This window comes from Haliotis cracherodii, unplaced genomic scaffold, assembly GCF_022045235.1.
Source record: "Haliotis cracherodii isolate W230 unplaced genomic scaffold, xgHalCrac1.p SCAF_9, whole genome shotgun sequence".
Taxonomy (NCBI): Eukaryota; Metazoa; Mollusca; class Gastropoda; order Lepetellida; family Haliotidae; genus Haliotis; species Haliotis cracherodii.
The window spans coordinates 51,968,945-51,983,477 of record NW_027266343.1 but is presented as its reverse complement, the minus strand read 5'-3'; the positions used below and the strand labels follow the sequence as shown (position 1 = coordinate 51,983,477).

The 14,533-nt window shown below is 39.8% G+C and overlaps 1 protein-coding gene across 4 annotated transcripts in view; it reads left to right on the top strand.

The window, feature by feature from the left end:
- The window catches only part of LOC139452096 (regulator of G-protein signaling 12-like), a 66,327-nt gene that overhangs the window by 16,015 nt on the left and 35,779 nt on the right, over nt 1–14,533 (top strand). For 3 of the 4 annotated variants that reach the window (XM_071233412.1, XM_071233411.1, XM_071233414.1), the window contains exon 2: nt 9,953–12,423. In XM_071233412.1, coding sequence (XP_071089513.1) covers nt 9,953–12,423 — 2,471 coding nt within the window. Of the gene's footprint in view, nt 1–6,893; nt 7,036–9,952; nt 12,424–14,533 lie in introns of those variants that run through there. The other variant, XM_071233413.1, reaches the window with a different exon arrangement.

The window sequence follows — 14,533 nt, the reverse complement described above, 5'->3', positions numbered from 1 at the left end:
TTTTGTTGTATTTTATATCATTAATTTTCAGAGGTGTGTGTGTGTGTGTGTGTGTGTGCATTTCGGTTAGGGGTTCTCGTGTTTTCTTTTTGTTTCTTTCTTTAAAAAAGATATATATGAAATTGTGTTGAGAGAGGAAGTGAGGTATACGTTTATTCAGTGATGTATGGTATATGTGTAAGATACATGTTTTACACAGAGTAAACGACGTTATTTTGTGCATAGCGACAGCTAGTCATACACGTGCATCGTTCTAACATTAAAATTATTATGAAAAAATATTGACTGGCGACAATACAGAATCGGGTGTTAAAGAAAAAGAAAAACGACGATGTGGAAAAAGATGACACATTCCGACAAACTTGTGACGAAGAATTCCTGATGTCTTCTACATATAGTGTATTGTTGGCGGGATGTTTTTTGAAAATGTCACCATCTTCAAACTTCCACCAAAAAAATGTCAAACATTGTCTTGATCCGCCAGTAAGTGTTATACATGCCCGATTACTCCCGCTCCGCTGTTTGGAGAGAACTGACCCTTTCTCCGTTACAAGCAGGTCAATATTGACTGCTGCTATTTCCTACACTCCCGCGTCAACAGTTTGTCCGAGCGGATGTTCTCGAAAGATGCAGTTAAAGAAAAGACAAGATATCTCCAAGCTTCTGTTTTGATGTTTGCTACTGTGTTTGTTTAGGTCTCGCGTTTCCTCGGTAACCCTGACGAGAGCAGTTCGAGTCAACAGATGCATGTCTAACTGTACAAGCATGTCGACATCAGTCGGGATAAACCACACACGACAATGTAGTGCATGATGCTAACCACGTTGTCTAACAGAGAAAGAGGGTTGTAACTAACTTAGATGGAGCATCAAATTGGTTCTTTATATCCGTAGTTAGATAGATATACTTAGTCAGTAAATTGGTTGTAACGAACATTCAGGTTCCGTGAACATATGTTCGTTATATCCGTCGAAAGAAATATTCTTATGCCTTCAATCATATATAGTTATGACGAACACTGAAGTACCGTTGAAATATGTTCAGAATATGAGTAGTATAGAAAGTATTCAAGTATAGTTAAACATGGCTGACGTGTTGAAATAGATTCGTTATATCAGTTGTATATACTTTATTCCTGTAGTTAAGCATGTATGTACTGTTGAAATAGATCGTCATATCCGTAGTATATAAAACATTCGTGTATAGTTAAACATGTATGTACTGTTGAAATAGGTTCGTCATATCCGTAATAAATGAAATATTCATGTGTAGTTAAACGTGTATGTACTGTTGAAATAGGTTCGTCATATCCGTAGTATATGAAACATTCGTGTATAGTTAAACATGTATGTACTGTTGAAATAGGTTCATCATATCCGTAGTATATGAAACATTCGTGTATAGTTAAACATGTATGTACTGTTGAAATAGGTTCGTCATATCCGTAATAAATGAAATATTCATGTATAGATAAACGTGTATGTACTGTTAAAATAGGTTAGTCATATCCGTAGTAAATGAAATACTTATGTATAGTTAAACGTGGCTGTACCGTTGAAATTAGGTCGTTGTTTACGTGGGTCGCTTCTCGTAGATCGTAAACTGTGTCCGAATATTTTTCATAACCCTTTAATGAGACATTAATTCATTCCCGTTACTGCAACATATAGCTGGGCAACTTACGTTCGTGTGTATGATGTATAAATGAGGTAGTTGTAATACGACACGTGACTCCTGACGTATATTACGGTATATAGGAATAGAAAACTCTGACTTCGAGATAAAGAATAGAATATTATGTTTAGTAAATAGTTTGAACCTGTGTTTATCCTGAGATCACGAGTAATTCCGAGAGTTGACAGTCTCGGATATATTCTCACAAAAATAAACCATTATTTTGTATTTGACAGTTTTACAAAACAAGTAATACTTACTGCAGCTGAAATTCTACTGCTGTTGCCATGTGAGATACGTTCTGACAAGTACAACCTTATGTAACGTCCACATGTGTAATAATGGAACCGAATCAATGGTTCCTGTTGCACGATTGTAGTCCAGTAATTAAAAGGACCAGGTTCAACAAAATTGACGGAAAAGGTTTATTGCTGGATCTTGGTGCCTTGGCACCTATACATTAAAATAAAAAATAGTTTACCAAAATCGGACATGGGGAACCATCCGAAAATAGGTCAAATCCAAGATGGCCGCCAAGAAAAGTAATAATAGTCATAAACGTGGAACCAATAACAAAAAAAACATTTATGATGAGTCTATCTGTAGTAGCTTGCCAGGATAAATGCAAAGGAATGTATATTTAACAATTTTGAAAGGAAAATTCACATAGAAATTTAAAATAACGCTTCAAAATGACGAAAAAGTACATAAATTTGTTAATATCAGTAATTCTTGCAGAACATGAACCGATTTATTATAATGTTGACGTTTTGCATAAAATCATGCAGTTTATTGTCTTCACGTAAATAATCAAGTTAGAAACAAATATAATTGAAAAACCCCAAAGTATTCCCTTCTTCAAAATGGCGGCCGAGCATACAATGTCTTAAAGATAGACCTCAAGAACATAAAGGTATGTATAAGCTATTTTTCTTTTATAGCTAAAATGAAAACTTGTATACTATATAGTTGATTGGCTCTCGAGAGGAATAACTGATGAAAATATGAACAAATATAAATATAAAATTTGAAACAGAGCCTTAAAATTAACATCAACATTTGTTTAAAGGAAAATCAAGGGAGATAATCCAAACTCCGGGAAGCAGTTATTTTTCTCAAATGGTATTAGCTTCTCAGAAACTTTATTAAAAGTTAATTCAGAAGATATAATCAAGACATTTAGCACAAAAATCATTTGCTATAATCGGAAAAGCAACATTTGTATCTGGACACATGTCAGCCATATTTCTATCAACTGTTACTATTCGCAGGTGACTATTCTCAACTGAAGGTGTCCTATGTAGATCACAGATGGCGACTTGTTTGCTATGTATGGAACCAGTTAACCTGGACAAACCCCAGGATTATGTGAAGTTGACAGCAAAATGCTGCTGTAAATTCGATGCACCAGACATCATATACAACTGTAGCCTGTTGGTACACAGACAGTGTCGAAGTATGCATAAAAATCCGAAGGCAATCAAAGTAGCTGAAACCTTTTGATCATATGTTAAAGCCTTAAATTTTAAAACTCACTGTTTTCTATGTGGTACTTGTACAAACATCCATATAGAAGTGTACTTCAGCCCTGCGATGGCTCTTCAGTTACTCAACATATGTCTGCAACATACTGTGTCAACAGGCAAGATGATTGGACCAAGATGGTACAGTCAAGTATTGTGCCCATATACAATCTACCAGCTGAAGAAGCTATCCATCACCATGCTTGTGATAAGAATTTTCGGAGAGGGACAAGTATACCTGCAGCTTGTATTGAACATGGGGAGGCTCCACCAAAGAAACAGAGACTTGGTCGACCGAAGTGTATGTCCTAGATGACAGCATTTGAGATTGCCATTTATTACTTGGAAGAGAATGATGATGAAACGATTCCTTTGGACAATTTGCATCACATTATGAAGTCAATGAGTGCACTGAGTGATGATCAACTACACACTACATCTCAGCTGAAAAGGGAATTCATGAATCACTATGGGAACAAGGTATTCATAACTAATCAGGCAACAACCTAACATTGCATCTCTTACGGCATATGAAAATGTTGCAAAGGTGGACAAATCCGACATGGACAGTTTGATTAAAGTTGGAGGAGGATACATCCATACGCAGGTAGAGAGCATGTCGAAACATGTTGATGTGTGTCTCGACAATGAGCAGATGGCATTGATTGACACCAATCTTGATTACCTCCCACATGCATTACTCATCCTCCTTCAAACTATCATCAAGAGCTGAGCTGCGTCATTGGGTCAGGCAATAATGCATTCGAAATGTCCCCATCATTTCTGCCTCCTCGACAAGTTTGACAAAGTATCACACTATAACACATATATGGTCATCGTAATTTAGTGGATATGATAAGCCAACTCGGTTTCAGCTCCTCGTAAATTTAGAAAATTCTCGGTGACCACTCATGGTGTTCACCTTATCAGAGACATTGCAGATACATTCGTGCAATACCAGGCTGGTTATATAGATCATGCCAGCAAAAGGTTTGATGGGACTGGCTCAATCCATGCCATGGGCGAGATGGTGAGACGGAGGGTACCAAGAGTTAAGGTGGACTTGGATGATGTTAAAAAAATCAACAGTGTCAAACCATTCTCACAAAGAAATCCAAAGGCAGTGCTGGCGAACATTATCTATTCACCAATTGGTGACTTCTGTCTTGATGAAAAGAATAGCAAACTAGATAGTTTGTGGAGTGCGCCACTTCTGTGTGTGTTGACCACTGTGTTCCGGTTGCACGCAGTTGCTCCATTCTGACATTCCATACCCCAGGAAGAGCTCTGAGATATTGTTGATTATCAACGTGACACCATGTGACGAATCCTGTGTCAGATCAACGCTGGAGTATATTTCAAAATATGCCAGACGACATGGAATCACACCAGTTATTACAATCGACCAGCAACTTTGGTGAATTGCATACATGATCATCGAATCACGGCCAGCTGAGAGCCCCTTGCATCGAATAGCCCTGGTCTTGGGGGTATTCCATACTAAGATGAGTTTTGTGGGTACAGTTGGGAATCTGATGGCTGGATCTGGGTTAAAGGAGATCATCACTGAAGTATATTCAGAGGGTAGTACAGATCAGATGTTGTCCGGCAAATCTGTGTCACAAGCTGTGCGGGCTCATTTCTTGAGGAACCACTTCTGCAATGCTCTTATCGTGTTGATGGTTATTGTGGTGTTTTTTTTACCAAGGATGAGACCCATCAGAGAATAACTGGAGGCCATCTTTCTTCAGACAAGTACAAAGATCACTGACATCTTCATCCTACAGATGATCCTTGATCCTAATCTCAGCCATTCTTTACTCTTTGTACATGCATTGTCAGGGACCGACACAACATTGAGGCCATATGGCATAGGGATGGTCTCAGGAATATTCAAAGGTTTTCATGGTGACAGGTGGAAACCATGCAGAAATCGAGCAGGCTGGTAATCAGGCACTTGCAATCCTCTACGGCTGTATGCCTGGCTTGGATTTGAATTCTGAACGTGTGACAAAATTCACTGAGAAGGTATGTATCAAGCTCAAATTACCTACCCCTTCGACACCTTCCACCGACATCAGATGCTGCCAGATTGCCCAGCCAACGAGTCTGACTCCAAGTGCAGACCTGGCTAGACAACAATATGGATGCGACAGAATGGGGCTGGACGTTTCACAAGAGCAACAAGGGCACTATATTGAAACCAATCACAAGGCACCAAGCTGTCACTCCTAAATTTCTGTTGAAAATAATCAGATACAATTGCACTGGAAAGTGTGATGAAAACACATGCTCATGCAGAATTTTTTTGTCTACAATGTACCTCAGCATGTGGACAATGCAAAGGGATGACATTTTCAAATGGACCAAGTCATGACTTCTCTGACATTACTGAATAATCGTCTCTTCATGTCCAATATATGAGTGTGACTGTCTTGAACTTTAGACATTTAAATTGATAGTAAGTTTGACTTGTAAACTGTAGTATTGCAGGGTTATTCCCTCTTTATAAGCCCGTGTTAAGTATTTTGTAGTCCGATATGGAACAATTGCATTTTTTCACATTTCGGGCAGCCGTAATTTATTTCTGTGTAAGATTTCACTTTAAAATTGTTAAATATATATTCCCCTGTCTTAATCTTATGAAGTTGATTATAAATAGAGTCATCATCCATGTTTAGATTTTGATTGATTCTTTTTTTTTTACTTTTTCGATTTTCGTTTGTATTGATGGCGGCCATCTTGGATTTGACCTATTTTGGGTGTTTCCCCAAGTCAAATTTTGGTAAACTATTTTTTTTTTTAAAGTAGACCTATCAAGGCAGTGAAATGTGTTAAAAAACCTTTTCCGTCAATTTTGTTGAACCTTCATGAAAAATAAACCTTTAATTACCGGACTATTGGGCGAACATGTGCAAACGATATAGGGTCAAAGGGACATAACTCTCGATCTCAGAAATCGTACGTAAAATATTAGTTGCGTTGGCCCCAGCTGTGGGAATCTATATATAATCTTTTATAACCTCTCTGGTTTCGTTAAGGAAGGACTTCTGTCTGGTATAACTTACACAGGACGAATGTTTTGTCCATACATACTTTTCGGTTTTTGTTCCCTACTCCAGGATACCCTTGTAATATGAAATCTCAATTCACTTGCACAATGCATCAACTTTGTAAATTATAATTGTTTTATGCATGTAGTAACTGTTTCAAGCTAACATTGTAACGGCAGTGATCAAAATATGGCAATGCTGTCATTGTTTATTCAGCAAGTAATTCGGGTTGTTTATGCATCCTAATGTATTCCGTTCTGCAGTGCACATGTTCAGTATCATACAAAAGTATTTATTTTCGCTCTTCGTTTATACTCATCTATAGCTGAATATACAATGCGAATAGCACTATTAGCATATGCTGTTGACTGCATATCATTTATTCAATATCTAAGCACGATAAATAGAATATAGCATCAGGGAGTTGTCAAGTATGAATCTATATCCTCTGAAATAAAACGTACATAAATTATCCTATATATGTATCTGTGCCCATTTATATCCACGCCGTACATGTTTATCAGCATTTACCATTTGAAAGACAACGGGCACCTGCTATCTGAATTTGGTGCGTTATGACGTCACAGGAAATGAACCAATCAGATTGTCCGTACCATCACTGACATCAAACGGTCGTCCATCTTGAACCGCTGAAAACAAATAATACCTTGAGGGGTCTACCAATATTTTTCTGGGCATTATGAAGCATCTAACTGATATATCAGCCTGACATATGGTTGATATGTCGAGAAGCACCGGGCAATTACAAGTCTGAAATTAGATCGGTAAGAAAGTGTTTATTTGGGAGACAGGTGCGCGAAGCCATATCTACCTGTTTGTGAAATCAACACCGTATGTATGTATACGTCACTTTCAGTTTCATGTTTTTATTTGAAAAATATTGTATGCATCTCAAATCGGTACCAGTGATCGGATATACGGCATGTTTGGGTCTCTCGTAGGATACTTATTCTCCGTGCTGTTCTCAGTAGCATGTTGAAATCTGGAACGAGAGAGAAAGGGTGACCGAGTTAGGCACAGAAAGACAGGAAAAGATTGTACATGGCTGTACATGATCTCCACATGTGTACTCCAACAATCCCGTGAGGTCGCCCCCAGGTTCCAGAGTGTGTTAAAACTCACACCACCTATTCTGTGTAGAAATTTCATTGATGTGTATTCATTTTTTTTGTTAAGATTTAATCTTTTACCAGATCCTTCAAAATATCCAGAACAGTCTTGACTTGTACATGTTGGTGCAAAAGGTAAAACCTTTTAACAGCTGGTTATGCAAATTCACTAAAGTTATAAAAAGAGAAAGACACCTTCCATTATTAAGTAGATGGAAATACATCAGTTCAGTAATCGTTTTTGAATTCATTATTTATCAGATGCTCAGTCCTGTTAGGGGCGGTCGGGTAGCCTAGTGGTTAAAGCGTTCGCTCGTCACGCCGAAAACCCGGGTTCGAATCCCGACATGGGCACAATGTGTGAAGTCCATTTCTGGTGTCCCCCGCCGTGATATTGCTGGAATATTGCTAAAAGCGGCGTAAAACCAAACTAACTCAGTCCTGTTAGGCCACAACCAAGAAAACCTTTGTTTCAGGAACATCAACCCAAGATTTTCGTCTTCGTTAATTTTTTATATTTTTATGACCCCTTCAAATCAACATGTCTGTCTTGTCATTTTATTTATCATTTAATTATCTTTGTGGACATAAAAACACATGTTTATGGTGATGTTTTTAAGAATTAAATACCATTTCTTCGTGTCTTTTTTCTCAGTGCTCTCTCATGTCTGCTGTCTTGGGATATAACACAGTAGAGTACCAAGGATTTATATAACTACACATGTCATTATTATATCATCATTTTTACATATTAGATCTTGATGTCAGATCATTGTCTGGGTTAATGCATTAAATTGTAGGTTTTTGGTATCGACGTGAATCTTGTTGGCAATATTATACATGTAAAATATTAGCTATAAAAATACTTCTAATGACATTTACTCAATCACTTGACTACCTTTGATTTATTTCTTTATTGACTATATGCACAGGTATACAAGTGGTTAAGTTCATATCTGTTCATAAATTCAAATGAATATGGCCATCTACCTGAAATGGAGATTACAGTTTTGCTGATACTGTTACATGTCCATTGTCAGTGTAGGTCTGGATGCTATAATTGATGCTGTGAGTGAACTGAAAACATTGCCTCTTGTAGATGTTGCAATTAATGCAATGAGCACTTCTTAAACTAGAGTTCACAGACATGCTGTTTAAATGGCCATATTTTGTCTCGCAAAGTACCTGACAATTGGTATGTGTCCAGGTACTCATCAATTTACTGTGCAAGAACAAGTTACAAGGCATGCTAGGGCCACAAATTATTATCAGATTTACATATACATTTCAAAGATTGATTTTTATAGTAATTTTGCTTGATTGTAGATTCTTGGGAACAATAGTTTTGAAAGATGAATAAGATGATGTGATTCACCATGTTGATAAGGCCATAATAATTTAGTTATTATATATATTTACTGCGAAACACTTCGTCTCACATCTGTGTTTATTTATTCATGTTGTCCAGCAAACTCACTGACACTAAAACACACAATGTAACAGTACAGTGATAAAGTATTGATCCCAATACAAGGCCTTCAATATAATACATCTATGTACAGCTCCGCCACCTCCAACACACACATAAAAGAGAGAAGGTGTTTGTGGTAAGTGTAGGGACAGGGGTGAAAATCTAATAGTTAACTTTTACTTCTACTTCAATCATGTTGAAAAGTTTAGTACTAAAATATTATTGTCATATTTTAAATATGATTTAAAAGAAAAAAATCTTGTAATTTTTTGAATAGCATGATTTGCACTTTGTATGTGAAAAGTTTCAAAACAGTCATAAAGAGCTATGTATGAAAAGGATCCTTTATGGCCCACTTGAAAGCTCAAATTTGCAATTGTGGAAGACTTGGAAAAATTGGTATGTCTTTATGCCTCTGTCATTGTAAGAGCAAAATGCGTCAGTGATAAGTAACTTTACTGTGGTAGTCTTCATTTTGTTTGTCTGCCAGGGATGAAATCTGGAATTGTTTTGTTATCTGATCGACCAAGCCCTCTGCTGTGCTAGTCATCTTTGGGAAGCCATTTGAAATAAGAACAGCTTTCTGATTGGATATGCGTTTTCATCACAAGGGATACAACTTGTTTTCTACACGGGGTGGCACTGCAATTGAGCCAAGAAAAGTAGGCTTGCAATGGCAAGGGAGGAAACTAGGCTTTGGTATAGGATAGTGGACACTCTTCCCTCAGAAAGATGCACTACCATACATCCTGCCTAAAAAAAGGGGGCTGTGTCACGTGTGCTCATGACTCCCTTTTCTTGATAACACACACCATACACATAGTCACACCATACCTCTGGCATCACTTGCAGTATCAGTTAATATACAGTTTGTTCAACAATGTTTTCATCAAATATGTGTAGAGAGACATCAGAGATAAAACACAATTACTGCCTCACGTTATTGCAAAATGTGTTTAATAATATATTTGTCATGGACATAGCTGAACTGCTAGACTGATGATATTTCTTCTTGACAAGGTTCAAACTAGATGCTTAAATCACAAATAGTTTTGAGAGATTGTAAAGCACAAGGATATAATTTGTTTTGTTTCGTTGCAGGATTGGCCGGAATGCATCAGCCCCGCAGGAGGAAGAAACGCCCGATCCATGGTGTAAAGACGGTGGCAGTGACCCGGGGCAGGTCGGGCTATGGATTCACGATATCAGGCCAGCATCCCTGTGTCCTTAGTTGTATTGTGGCCGGCAGTCCCGCGGAACAGGCCGGACTCAAACCAGGGGACTATCTGGTGTCAGTGAACTGCGAGAATGTGTCCCGCTACAGCCATGATGATGTGGTGCGTATGGTCGGCTTGTCGACAGGGACTCTTGAGCTGCAGGTGGCGGAGAACTACAACAGCTCTGATTCCTCAGACGATGATTACCCACCACGTACAAAGTCCAGATATCCAAATCGTATTCGTCCCAGACAAGCTTTTGAAAGAAACACGAGAGATAAACATTCAAATTCTGATCTTAATAGCCGACCACACAGAGGGGCCGATGTAAGGGGAGATAACTTGAAACTAAGACATAGGCAAGTGATAGGTGGTGAGTCTGAGACCTCCCAGAACTCGTCTCTCACTGATGGGGCGTCTCAAGATAGAATTTATTCTTCAGACCAATCTGCCTTTCACCAGTATGTGTCTGCTGATAAAAACTCCCATAGGCAGGAGTCCAGAGCCAGCTTGAAGCAACTAAGAGACTCAAAATCAAATCTTCAACAAGACCCAAGATCAAATGTACAATATGGACAGAGCTCACGCACAAGTTTGCATAAAAACTCAAAGCCGCCCCCACCCCAACGAGGCTCAAAATCGTCTTTAAATTCTTGCCAGCAAACATCCAAGTCAAGTTTGAATGGCATGGAAAATGCTACAATAACGTCAACAGGATCTGTCCAATTTCAAGAACTTCACTCTCAGAATATCTCAGGGTTCCAGGGTATGTTCCCGACATCTGGCATCGTGTCATCACATGGCCTGTCCAGCTCTGGGATGTCCGACCCAGGACAGTTGCCACGGGAACAGCAGGCAGAAGGAGCAGAAGCTGCTGCTGCTGTTCCTGCAAGTCCAGGGTACCCCGAGGATGACGATAGCTTTGATATGCAGCCCCCTGCTGGTGACATCAAGGCGATCGTGGGATATATTGGCTCAATCGAGATGCCAAGCAACTCAAGTAGACCCCACCAGAGAATTCAGTCTTTAAGAAACGCAGTGCGGAGACTTCGCATCGAGCAGAAGATTCACACTCTTGTTCTTATGGAAGTAGACCCTGATGGTGTCAAGTTGACAAATGCAATGGGAGCTGGTATAGCTCATTACCCAGTGGACAGGCTAGCATTCAGTGGTGTCTGTCCAGATGATAAACGGTTCTTCGGAATTGTCACTCTTCATGCTCCAAGTGATGATATGAGCGAGATGAGTGTGCAGAGGGATGATGCACCATCTGCCAGCTCGTGTCATATCTTCATGGTGGACCCAGAGCTACGATCTCATAACAGCCATACTCAAAAAGCCAAAGCCTTCAACATTCAGTGTACTGTCGATCCCGAAACTCAAAGGTGTTTGGAGTTCCCTCGCTCTGCAACTCCAATAATATTATCTGTAGCCAATCTCTACAAGGACCGTCCTCGTGGTGTGTATGAGAATGATATTGTCCAGTCTCAAGCCCTCGCTGACCCAGTTCGGGCCATCCAGCGCAGCAGCAGCAACAGCAGCAATAGTGACAGTGGTCTGGGCTTTGGCCGTGAGGACAAAGTGAACGAGCGTGTGTTTGTTGTGGACATGCCAGTAGATGCTGCTCAGAATCAGGAAGTAGCAGAGGCTTCTGGGAACCCAACACGATCTAACCCTAACCATGCCCTTCAGCATTTGTCTCCTGAAGTGAACACTATGCCGACACCAAGACACAATTCCACCCGACCACAGTCGGCCATGGAGATCCGACGTGGAATGAACACTTCAACAAGCAGCGAGGAATGTTGGCAGGGTAGCAAACTTAATCCACGTGCAATGCCTGATCCGATCTCACTCTGGAAAGCAAGGTCATCAGATGACCTTGAGAGACAGAATAATGCCGAGACATTGCGTATGAGCATGCATAAGTTACTCCAAGCAAGACAAAGACATGCCAGCGAACAGAATGTTAGCAGTGATACTGAGTCCCAAGACTCGCGGGATTGTTTCCTAGGCAGAAATGGGTTTACTGCCCCGCGACCAGTGTCGGCTCCATTTGCTCAGTTAAACTTCATTAAGAGTGAGAAGGTTGAGGCTGTTGACCTGGCTGCAGGGAAACTGAGCCCGCGAGCCTTTAGTGCAGCGAGCCTTGCCAAGTACAGTGGCAGATCCCCTTCAGCGCCTCCCATTCCGTACTTCCAAGGTAACGATGACGACGATGATGATGATGATTCTGAGGAGGAAGACGATCCATTCGTCCGTGGAATCATCTCACGACTTAACAGAGACAAAGCTCTCGGTCTAGCAGATGAGGATCCTAGACGATATTCCGAAGGATTCGCATTGGCTAGAAAGGTAAGTCGTCATATAACAAATTCTTGCTGCATATTTTTCTCACAACACCATTTAAAAAAAGACAGAATGGACTGTGGTGTATCATTAGTCAATAGGACTGCCTCTGTGGTCTAGTGGTAGAGCATCCACCTGGAGAGCGGAAGGTACAGTGTTCTATTCACAGCCGCATCATACCAAAAGACGTTAAAAGATGGTACTTGTTGTTACCCTGTCTAGTGCTCACCATTAACGGGATAAAACAAGGACTGGTCAGTTCTGAGTCAGTATACTGTGCCCTTTATTTAAATGTTTTAGCGGTAAAGCCCAGTTACAGTTTGGTGTGGCAGTCACACTGCAGAGTCACACAAGGTCCCTGAATAGTCATCGTTTCATTTTGCAAAATCTGTGTTCCAGTCATCGTTGTAAGAAGCCAGATTTTATGTTACTCCTCTGTTCTGTTGCCTATCAGGGGGCACTGGTGGCCCAGTCTTCTAAGGCGCCGTGATTCGCTGTGCAGAGTTGCGTCCCTTGGGCACGCCAGAAACCTATGATTGTGGGTTAGAATCCCGGTTCGCCCCGATTATGTTTCTAGGTTTGTCAGCACCATACCTGTGCTCGTGGGTTTCACCGAAGTGGTAAACATTTGAGACCTGCATCACTTCGGCATTCCTCCCACATTAAGCTGACTCGCCGTGAATAACTGGAATACTGTTAAAAGTGGCGTTAAACCCAATTCACTCACTCACTCACTCACTGTTGCCTATCAAACCAAACTGGTTGAATGTGTGATAACCTTTGATTCAACACCTTGCGATTTTATTTAGCTGATAGTCATTAAAGAAGGGAAAGCGATGTCCTCACTCGGTTCACTCCATAGAGACTCGTCGTGTGCTTGTTGTCAAGTAGCTTGAGGAACTTGATCATAAACACTCCTTTGGCATGTCTACTGCAGTCACTGCAAAGTGATAAGGGTTGGCTAATGTGTTATTTTACTGGTGCTTCATGCAGCTGCTTTGCAAGAGTTGTCCCCCTTAGATTATTGCAAGTGGGTTGCATTGTGGAAAGGTGCAACTGCTTACATCAAATGATTCACATCTCAGTAGGGGTGTCATTGATTGGACAGTTTGTATCAATATATCAAGATATTGATTAGTAACAATATTTGTGTTTCTGTATGAGCTCAGATAAAAAAATCTATCTGGATCTGCTAGTATTCAAATATTCACTACTTGTATTCAAATAGATGATAACAAGACTGTTCCAGTCGATGTTTAAAATTATATTTTCTGCCTTCTTATTGTCCATTTTAGCCTTGGTGTTTGTTTTATGTAAACATTTCTGTGGCAGTAGCTTAATAATATAGTATTGATATTCTTAACTGAGTATCGATACAGTATCAACATTAATTATTATCAATGCATCAATATAGCAAGATCAAAGACTTACAGAGAGAATGACACCAGTAGAAATGTCCCCCAGTCTACTGATCTGTCAATCACATTAATGACGTCATTCCTGTTGATACAGGTTCATGCTCACATTGATTAATTACTGCTTCAAGTGTTCATTTGGTAAATGTGACTTATTATGGAGGATCACCAAATACTTTTATTGTCCTCAAGTTATGTTCTTGACATCAGTACCATGTTTGAGAATGTCCAATTGTGGAAGAATATTTATGTTCTAAGGAAACCAAGTGGAACAAGTCAAACATGTCTCAGTTGTGATTTTAAGTCTATCACCAAGCTTTGTCCGTTGTGAACTTGGCAGTATTCTCTATGACATTTTGCCTGACAAGTGGCATTTAGTTTGGAATCCTGGATAAATCCCTGGTGCCTGGTTTGTGTGCCAGTGAACATGGTGAGTGTCAGTCTAATGACGAAAGAATTCAGTTCATAATTTGACTTCAATCCTGGGAAAGATGGCTTCCTGCAAGGGCAGGTTTAAGAAATGAACCATGAGCCACAAGTAAGCTGAATCCTGGTTTTGATTCAACACATGTTCACATCATGTCTGAAATTAGTGAAAGTAAACAAACCCTGTCGTAAGCTATTGATGCAGAAGGATTATCTACCTAAAGACAGTGATCCTGTGATGTCTCATAACTGGTAGACTGGTTATGTCTGTTGTG